The sequence below is a fragment of the Oryzias melastigma genome, linkage group LG17, assembly GCF_002922805.2.
Source record: "Oryzias melastigma strain HK-1 linkage group LG17, ASM292280v2, whole genome shotgun sequence".
Taxonomy (NCBI): Eukaryota; Metazoa; Chordata; class Actinopteri; order Beloniformes; family Adrianichthyidae; genus Oryzias; species Oryzias melastigma.
The window spans coordinates 29395160-29405640 of NC_050528.1; the positions used below are offsets into that span (position 1 = coordinate 29395160).

Here is a 10481-nt window from a genome sequence, read left to right on the forward strand (position 1 = left end):
TCAGATTTATCACCTGCAGTTTTTATTTCTCTGCTTTTAGCCAATGAGCTAATTAGTTTGTATCAAATGAATTCATATGATTTAGATCAAGTGTGTTTTGACTCTAGATTTCAAAGCCTCACTGACAGTAAAAACAAGTAAGTGTTTATCTTGATCATTCCTGTCCCAACCAAAAAGGCTATCGTCATGAATCACACAGTAAAAGCTGAGTAACGCAGCTGGCCTTGAATTTCTGCAAAGCCAGAGAAAAGCAAAGAAATGTATTTTTTTTGCACCACGTCAGCCGTCTTTTTGTTCCTCCACTCATCTTGGAGGGTGGCGGCCCATCATCAATATCTCCAGATGATGTGCCAAACGGTATCTTCCATTTATCAGAACTTAACCTTATCACGTCCCCCGCAGTTTTTCCGAAAGAAAGGACTACAGCTGGAGCGCCAAATGTTAAAACACAAGTTATTATTCAGCTCATGACACGGGCCTCTAGACACCAGCCTCCACTTGATTTCAGGCTAGAAAGCATAACTCTCCTGGTGATTCCCAAACCACAGAATGCCAAAAAGCACTGAGAGTAAGATTAGCCCATCAAGGGAATGCTTATCGAGAGGCAGTGTCTCCTCTCTAACACGTCACCCGTAATTGCTTTCCAGGCCTGTGCTGGAAGCAGCCTGGAGCTGTGTTGTTTGGAGGGAGCAGAATGCGCCAGAGACCAGAGAAAATCCAACACTCTGCTCCTACCGGGACCGCTGTGGCGCAACCATATCACCGCTCCGTTCAGTCAGAACCGAACATGTTTGGTATTCTAACAAGGTCTCTGTGTAAAAATAGTGGTTATCTGTCACTAGCCCTTTATTCAGTTCAAAAGAATTTAAAGAGGCTTAAACAATGGAGACACAAACACACGGACAGCGCTGACACACAGCAGAAGGTTTCACTGCTCGGTCACATGAGACCACAGCGGCCCTAGTGGCCTAATTGGGGAGCTGTTGTTATGGCATCCAGCCTGGGCGCCGCGCCGCGCGCACAGCAAAAATTTTAATGATCGGTGAAAAATGACTGGGGAAAAAAAAAAAACTCTGAAGATACGGCTGTCTGACATGAAAAATGAAACATCTCAGTTCTCCAGCTGTCAGCTGCAGCGCGGAAAAAAAAGCAAGGCTTGTCACGTCTCCTCGGCACAGATGGATTTGCGTTCATGCCTCCGAGCAAAGTGTACCAACTCACAGAGAATTTGTAGCCTGGATCTGTCTCAGGCCGACTCTGAGCCGGGTTTGTTCTGAAGAGGCTGCTTTGTTAAATTTGTGGTTCCATCTCAGCAGGGTTTTTTTCTTCTGCTGCAGCACAACAGTCACTGGCTTTCTATAAATATGACTCTGACAGTTGGATTAAAATGGAATTTGGCTTGCTATTCTCAGAGGATGACACCCAGCCTTTGGTGACCACTGGACTTCGTTTCAAGCAGAACAATGGAGGCGACATCTGTCGCTGTGCAAAGAAATGTGAAGGATTTTTGGATGGCGTGTCATGACAGCTGCCTGATTCCCAGATTTAAAGCAACGGACCCCAGAGCAATAGATTCCTTTTTCCAGTTCCTGCAGGAATGCAGGAAAAGTAAGTTTTGAAATGTCTGAGATGAATTTGCAATAGTGTTTGAAAGCTTTAGTGACAATGAGGATTCTGTGCAGCTGCTGCAGAAAGAAGCTTTCTCCCAAAACTCCTCTGAGTTTTGAATATGAAATTCGAGCAGGTCAGTTACTTAGATTTTGGGTGAATATTTCTCACTTTTCCCATCAGTCTAGGATTTGTTTTGGATAATATAAAAAAATAGAAAGCTGTAATAAGCTTTTGAACATGTACCAGCTAAGCATCCAAATGGGATTAACTCCAAGAACGGTTACAAAGAGCAACGCTCCTGATTTTACATTTTTATCCAATTGTATTAAAGCTCCTCATGGCTCCAGACAGAGTTGTGTTACATCAGATTTCACATTAAAAAACGAGTTTGAAAGCACAACCAAAATATCCCTGTGGGCTTTTTTCAAATAATAAGTCCTGACAGTCCTGATGGGACCTCATGAGAACACACTTTGCCTCGCTGCTTCTTTGTGCAGCAGCTGCAGGTCGAGTTGTGGAGCAAGGCTGATCTGCAGCACAAAGAGCGAGCCGCACAGCCGCACAGCCGCGGTGCAGCGCAACCAACACATTTTTGTTTAGGCTCTGTGATGGAAATGAAGTGGGGGGTCAGGGGCGCCGAGCATCCCGAGGTCCGCGTGGACAGATCCTTTGATTTGAAAATGAAATCATTCAGTTTTAAAGTGGTGATGAAAAGGCAGCTGAGAAAGCTGCTGCGCATCAGAACTCTCCGACCTGTCTGCAGCAGAGCTGAAACATCTCCAGCGTTCCTGGTAAGTTCTGGCAGATTACAAAAGAATAAAGAAAGGAAACGCTGCACTCTGACAGTTCTTCAGAAGGTTTAGGAGCTTTCTTTTAATCATGAAGCACATCGCAGAGAGCCAGAGACAATCGTCCTTGCTCGTCTGCAGAAGCACATCAAAGCACCCCTCCTGTTTGACAAGAATCCTCCATTATTTTGGCTCCACCTGACTTATCATTTGGGAATCTGCATGACTCTGGTGTCACAGAGGCAATCAGAGGAAAGCGTCTTATCGCTCCTTTCTGCCTTTGAGAGGCGGGCGAGATCGCTTTCCTGTCTTTCTCCTCCCAGAAAAAATCAAAAACCGGATGGTGCTGGAAGAAAGGAAACCCCTTTGGGATCTGACTCGCTATCTTCCACTCGTGTGTCGGTTTCTGCCTCCACCTCCTTCCAGCTCTTGTCTGAGTCTCTCAGGCTGAACCTTTCCTGACTCCTTTCATCAACTTTTCCTTTCCCCGCTTTTGTCCTCCTCTCTCATTCCCTTTGCCCTCACTCTACAGGAGTTTCTTTGCCTTTTCCTCTGCAGCCTAAGTTTTCTTGCTTTTCTGGCCACCTTCTATGGGGTCAAATCAGGATCAGCTTAAAATTAAAGAAAAAACTGATTGAAAATGTGAAAAACATGGATTGTGAATTAGAAAGAAAATTTGAAAGCAGTTTCAAATGGAAAACTTGAAGAAATTATTGAAAATTTGAAAAAATATTATTAAAAACTTGAAAGAAATATTGAAAATTTGAAAAAATAAAAAATAAATTTGAAACTTGAATAAAAAAAACTGTTACCAATTAAAAAAAGTTTATATGTACTTTAATTTTTTTGTCATTCTTTGCTTTCAGTTTCAATTCAGAGTTTTCAAGTTTTACTGGGGCTTTGAGCTCAATGGCTACCAGAACATGTTTCCCATGATCCCCTCAGAGGTAATGGTTACGTGACATCTTTTCTGCTGCAGAACATTGTCTGTTTATATCGCCGGCTGTGTCACCCCAGTCTGATCAAACTTAGGGAGAGCAGTTTGTCCTCCCTAATATGACGATGCACCTTCCTCAGTCTCGTTATTTGATGGAATTTTTTTCAGACGACTTTGCTGTTGATCTTGTCAATCGATCTCCTCCGTGCCGTTTTTCACACAGACGGGGCACATGCAGCTTGGTAGCGTTACATAAATCTTCATGGTCATTAGATCTTTGTTTTGATCCTAACGCTAGACGTATTTTCTATGAAAGTTTGAAAAGTGAGAGTAAAACAATAGAGAAAAGTGTGAAAATATTCATGTGTGTCTAAGAAAAGTGTAGAAATGTGTAGTGAGGAGTCACTCCATGGGAAACATGTCCCGGTAGCCAAAGAGCTCAAAGCCCCGCCCCCATGTAAAATCAAGATCAGGGAAAAATTGGAACTGAAAACAGAAAAATGAAAAATGGAAAAAAAGGAAAGCTGAAAGTACAAATAAACTTTTTTTTATTTGTAACAGTTTTAGTTTTTTAAGTTATTTTTCAAGTTTAAAATTTACTTTTTTCAAATTTTCAGCGTTTAAAACTGCTTTCAAATGTGACTTTTTTTTTTTTTTTTTTAAATTTCCAATCTGTTTTTTTGCTTCACTTTAAGCTGAAACTGATTTGACCCCATAGCCTCCTGTCGCAGCATCAGTCCAGGCTAACCAACCCTGATGCTTCGTTTCTGAAATAAATCAAACATGTTGATTCCAAAATAATAAATCCTATGGGTAAAAGAGACCGAGAGACTTTTAGAAATACGTTTGTGGTGGAATGGAGCAGCCAAAGGTGAAGTGTGGAGGATGAGCCTGAGGTGAGGAGAGGTCCAAGTGCTTTTAAAGATCACTCAGCGCTGCGGAGAACAGATGTGAGACGGGCCAACAACTCTTACTCTCCATGTTGTTAAAATGGCAAAGCCCCAGACTGCAGTCCCACAAAGTGTTTGATGACCACGCTGGATAATGTACTACCACTGGCTGGAGCAGCAAATGCCACTCCAGTCATAAAAGTATTGATTGCAGTTGAAGTGCGAGAATGTGAAGGGTGACACAGTCGCAGGAATGACGTCCAGCAGCGGCGCCGCAGCCCTGAAGGATGACCCTTGTGGGCAGAACGTCGATAAGCTTATTCCAAAGAGAAAAAAAATTATAAAACGGGGGTTTACATATGAAGCTCAGTTCTCCTAAAGAAAGTCGATTTTTCTCTTTTGCTGACAAATAAGAGAAAAATCTCAACAAATCGAATCACATCGCTGCTGATTATTGGCTCCTCGCTCAAAGACAGAGGCGCAGTAAAAGAGGCAGCAGGGGATCATGGGAGGTTTGATTGCTGGCATCTCTGCCCTTGAAGTGATTTAAAGACAAAAACCTTCAACTTTATAGTTTCTAACACTCTGGCAGGAAAACGTTACAACCGATGGTAGCCATAAAAACCATCCGAATAAACTTGGTGAATATTTAGATCCCTGAGCTAATTTAGATGGTAATAAGGAGAACAGCAGCAGATGTGCAGAGAACTTTTCACACATCTTATCAGCTGCGTTAATTACCCTGCTCTCACTAATTAACAAAAAATACGAACCCTGATATGTGAAAACTTTAGCACTTTGAAGAACTGAAGGCCTTGTCTTCCTAAAGGGCATAAAAACTGCACATATATCCCTAAAAATATTCGTTTTTGGCAAATATGAGCAAAAAAACAACAAGCCAAAACTTTCTTTACAGGCAGCAAGTGTCAGATTTACAAAGTAATAAAAGAAAGTAGAAGAATCGTATTCACACAAATGGAAATTGCAAAACACCTTTCTTTCTTTGTACATTTATTCAAATTTTACTTGTTTTATTATTATTTTACTTTGAAGCAGTGTGCATTTTGAATGAGTACATTTAGTTTCTCATACATGTGTGAAGGTACACACACAGGATGACCCTTCTCTATAAGGCACTACTTGGTTTGGTCCCTTCATATCTCAGTTCTCTTCTCCAAAAAAATCACAAGTCAGTACACCTGGTATAAAAAAATCATTTTTACCTGATATAGTATACCCAAAAAGAAAAAAAATAGATAAAATGTGACAACACATAATAAATTAAAGCTGTTTTCTTTTATTTTCAACTGTGGTTTATGTAACAAAATGGAAAATAAAAACATATAAGGATCCTAAAAACAGGCTTGAAAATTACTGAAAAAAAAATGCATTAAAAAATAATAATGGCCTTTGGTCCATCCATTCCTGGGACATGTGAGACTTTAACCAGTGACCCATGACACTCAGAAAAATGACACATATTGAAAATCATGTAAATACTTTAGCTTAGGTGAAAATCACCCGCCGATAGTGCTCTAGGGTTAAATTTAACACACAATTGTTTGACACTTTCAACATAATCGTGTTTACTATGGAGCAGGAATGCAACCATCCACTTTCCCCAAAATTTGGTTTCATAGGTAACATACGGTTTGATTTTTGCTCATAAAAAATCCACCAGATTGTATTGGTCTTGCCTGTCAGGTCTCTGCTCACCACATTCATTCTTTCAGGTTTATTTATTTGTTGGTCATTTTGCCTTTGTGTCCAAAAGCAGATGTTTTTTTTGTACTTTTCTGTCCAGATGTGGTAAAAATAGTTCATTGTCAGGTGTTTTAAATGTACCACAGTGCCAGTTACTGATTAGCTTTGACTTTTGATTTACTCATAATTTATTCTGAATCCTTTGTTCGTTTATGCTTCGCATTTGTCTGTTATAACCCTAGCATGTATGTATTTATGCCTCATCACACACATGCAGAAAGCTCTTTCCAAAGTTCACATTAAAACAATGAGTTTAGTTTATTTTGAAGAGTTTCCCGTCTTTCCCTTCAGCTGCTTGGCGCTCCAGAGCGAATCATCCGCCGTACTCATGCTCCTGAATTAATTCACACTTTTTTTAGATCAGCCGGAAGGATGCTCTGCATTGTTTATGTGCCGTTGTTTTGCAGAGAGGCTTTAATTTTTGTATGTATGTGTTACCGGGAGGCTTTGACGCCATGTTTGGGTCAGTCCTCGCAGCTGTCGTCTTTAGCGTGTGTTCCTCAGACTCAGCTTTAGTTTCATTTAGGAAACATGATGTTGACTTTCTTCAGAGACGGCGTCCTTACAGCCGGGGGTCTACGTGGGGCAGCAGAGCGAAACGCCTCACACACCCTGTTGCAGCGCAACCTGAGTGCTGCAGTAAGACCAAACGCTGCTTTGCTGTGGAGAATCCCGTCCATCCAACAGCTTCATGCCGTCAGCACAGCAGCATGCCTTCATTCATTATTTACGGTGTTTGACGTTTCATTGTGATCTTGTGTGGCCTTATTAACCCCAGCGCTCTTTTAAAAGCAAACAGCAGACAGACTCACACTTTCAACGTGCTCAGAATGAGTCCTCTGTATTTCTCTTTATCAAATAAATTGTTATTGGACACATTTTATGTTTTGCTGCAACAATGTTTACAACACTGACGGCTGAAGTTCTCCCATCAAAATTAGATTAATCAGCGAGCAAAGACGCGTTTTATAATAAACCAGTTTTAATAAAACCAGGTATTTTCATTAAGGACCCACTCCAATGAAAATTGTGTTTTTTTGTTGTTTTATATATATATATATATATATATATATATATATATATATATATATATATATCCTCCATCAATAAAATGCCACAAGAACACGTAAAATTAACACAATTAAGTTAAAAATTGCATTTCACAAGCAAATAAATAAATAAACCGTTCATACTAGTCAATATTTAAACTTCACCAATGTTTTGCTCTGTAAGGTTCTGTAGCTAAAGTAAGTTGATGTTTTGTCCTCAGCAGTCTCACTGCTGGGTTTTGTTATTTTAATTTGGTGCTGAACCTTGGTAGTCTTGATTTGTGGGCTTTGTTTATTTGTTTTCTTTAGGTAGATTTTGGTTAGGCCGCCCTTAGCTGCTGACTCTGACGGTCACCATGGCAGTCTCCCTGACTTATTTTATTTTTGGCCAAGGTTCCAATCCCTTTTGGATTGTCTTTGAACAGCACACTAATTATTTGATTTTGTTCTTTCTTTCAGGACACAGGGTTTTTTTTCTTTAAAAAACTGCTTCTTTCACCCTTACTGGTGTCCAGTCTTTATGTTATTGTCCCCTTTCATATTTATTCTCCTATACCTGAGCCAGGTTTGCCCATTGGGGATGTAAGATTGTAAGATGGTACTGGAAAAGGTAGTGTTTTTTGCACCACATTTCAGCATTACAAAGCTTTCTGTGAAGTATTTCCCATGTGAAGCATATGGACACAAACTGTCCATTTTCTGTTTTAGTGATCAGAAAGATTACAAACGTTCTCAGGTCAACTTTTGTTAAACTCGTGCCACTTTTCTCCTTCACAATCTGCTGGAATTGTGTTGATCCTGTTAACAATTAAAAACTTACAGTATGTTAAAGATTTTGTGTTTAAGCGCAAGCAGATAAAGTTTTCACTCTGGCTGAAATAAAACACAAAGAAAACCTAACAAACCCTTTTATTAGCTCCTCTCGTTTTTATCAAGAGATGAAGTGACTGGTAAAGCGACAAAGGCAACAGGCTGTCCAGTTACTCGTGTGTAAATGACAAAACCTGAAGAATTCACACTCATTCTTTAGAAACCAGCAGATACTTTTGCTGACAGATTGAAGCGCGAACTGGGATGTCACTCGTGGTGTCAACGCTCCGCCGCCACAGATGGATCACTGAACGCGCCAATAAGAACAGGAGCGAGAGAAATGATGCTTCCTGTTAGCTCAGTCATCCAAAATTCAAACTGTGACAGCGGATACTGAAAGGCAGGGGGAGAGGGGGTGAAATGTGAAAGAAAAATGGAATGCCCCAGAGTGACAACACAAAACCCTAAAGAGGAAAACTTTTATTTATTTTTGTTAGCATACAGCATGAAAAAGCTCAATGCTGCAGACAAATGGAGAATGACAACAGGGAGATGAGGGGACGTCACTGGGAAATGAAAACCTAAAAAACCGCAAAATGAATTTTGGAGGAACTTTCCTCACATAAAATAAGCAAAAACATGTGACAGATAACTTCAGAGGACTTTAACAGGTCTGCAGCCAGATGCAACATTGCAGTGGGAATACAAAACGACTACGGAGCCACAAAAAAAAAAAAAAATGAGACATTAAAAAGTGTGTTGAGACGGAATGACACCAGAGATGCAATAATACTGCAGGGAGAGGAAAAGGAGCACAGGGAAATGCAAAAATGGCTGCACAGAAATTCCAAATGACTTTTGAGTGTCAAACAACAGATGGATACTAAGTCATTACCATAGTTTAGGAAATGACAATAAGACAACGCAGAATGGATAAATAAAGCAAGCTATTGTCAGGATTAAAACTGGAGTTGATGGTGAAGTCCCGCAGACTCCCGCAGCCTCCTGAAAACCTTCAGGCTGATTAGGTCTGCTTTACTTGCAGAGCCTTCGCTCCCTAGTACTCACATTGATTGTTTTCTCTTGGCCTGGTAAACAGGAGGAAGTCAATACCCCCCTCGGACGACGTCAGGGTTCACCTCCCCAAGGGTGGCCTTATCAATTAGGGCCAACCGGTGCAGCCAAGGATTTCATTTGTAGCCTAAGCTGTTATTAGCTGTGACAGGTGGGTATTGAGTGTGGCGGAACGCCGCTAGTTAAAATTGTGATAAATGGCAGAGGGGAGGCTCTCTCTGGCTAAAGAGCCATGTGCACAGAGGGCTTCTGGACAGAAGGAGGGCGGCGTGTGTGTTATGGAGCAACGGAAAATTGGTTTCCAACAGATTTGAAATCAGCTTAACTTTCAAAGACTTTTGCACATTGGAAGCTTTTCATCCACCCATTCCCTTAATTAGTGGGGGAGCTTCGTCTGCTTACCTTATGGTCAATGATGCCGCTGTATCCCTGGAGGGCCGGCGGGTGAGGCTTGGCCACAGTGGCCGGGGCTTCGGTGGGGCGCTGCAGCTGCTCGCTGGGTCTGGCGTGGGTGTCGTTGGCCTCCCTGGAGGTGCTGTAGAAGCTGCCGTTGTACACCAGGAACAAGCTGGCGCACAGAAGAAGCACGAGAAGCACCGCGACCCCATGACGCTGACAGAGACACAAACACACACATGAACCCTGTTGCACTGGACTGTCCAGGCTGGTGAAGCTCACCGTTTCTCTGCATGCCTCTTAAAAGCACTGATCCTATTCTCATAAACTGAGATGTTAATAAAATGACTAATTCATGACCAGATGTTCTCTGGAGCACATCAGTCATTTGAAATAAATGTCAGAGGACACAGACAGCTATGAGATGATCATCTCCTCCACGAACTCCTGTCAGAAAAGCTCTTCATCACACTTTTTAATGCAAACCGTTTCATGCATGAAACTGTTTTCCCATCAGCAGCCTCACAGACGCGCTTCTAAACTGGACAGTCTGCATCAAAGCGTGAGCGTCCTGACAGCGCGCGCGCGGAGGAACGCCACGCTGGAGCTGTGGCGCCAAACGGTGCGCACAGCTGGATGACCATCCCGCACATCCCGATGTCCCGATCCGCTCACAGGCGACACTTGACGGAACAAGCCGGGCCGAACATTTACCATAGGAGTCTTCATGTTGCTGAATTATCGCTGCGACTCAGTTCGGCTGACTCCAGAGGCGTCCCGCATCCCGCATCCCGCACTGCTCCGCTCCGCTCCGGTCCGTCCGTCCGCGCACAGCCCGCCTGCGTGCGTGAGTGTCTTCAGACCGGAGCTCAGGCGCAATTCATCCAGAGGAGACAGATGTTCACTACTGTACCTCTGCTGGGTCTTAACGCCCCCCGCTTTCCAGCCTGGAAGGAGGCGTCAATTAAAGGCGTCAGAGAGAGAGTTTGGTTCAAAGTATGTTACTGAGCATCAGTTTGTACAAAACTTTTACTGCATAAAAGTTACGATTCCAGCATCAAACTTTGTCTTTGTAACATTTGAACAAAAACTAATAGGTACAGTTGAACTTTATTTTATAAAGTAACCATGCCTATGAAATGTAGGAAGTATCGAATAGTTA

At 42.0% G+C, this 10481-nt stretch overlaps 1 protein-coding gene across 1 annotated transcript in view; it reads right to left on the reverse strand.

Moving 5' to 3' along the window:
* Window positions 1-10229, reverse strand: part of st6galnac5a (ST6 (alpha-N-acetyl-neuraminyl-2,3-beta-galactosyl-1,3)-N-acetylgalactosaminide alpha-2,6-sialyltransferase 5a) — a 64728-nt gene extending 54499 nt beyond the window's left edge. The window contains exons 1-2 of the mRNA XM_024281930.2: window positions 10034-10229; window positions 9326-9535 (exon numbers count right to left, since the gene is read on the reverse strand). Coding sequence (XP_024137698.1) covers window positions 9326-9535; window positions 10034-10048 — 225 coding nt within the window. The 5' untranslated portion in view covers window positions 10049-10229. The remainder of the gene's footprint in view (window positions 1-9325; window positions 9536-10033) is intronic.
* Between the last annotated feature and the right edge of the window lie 252 nt (window positions 10230-10481).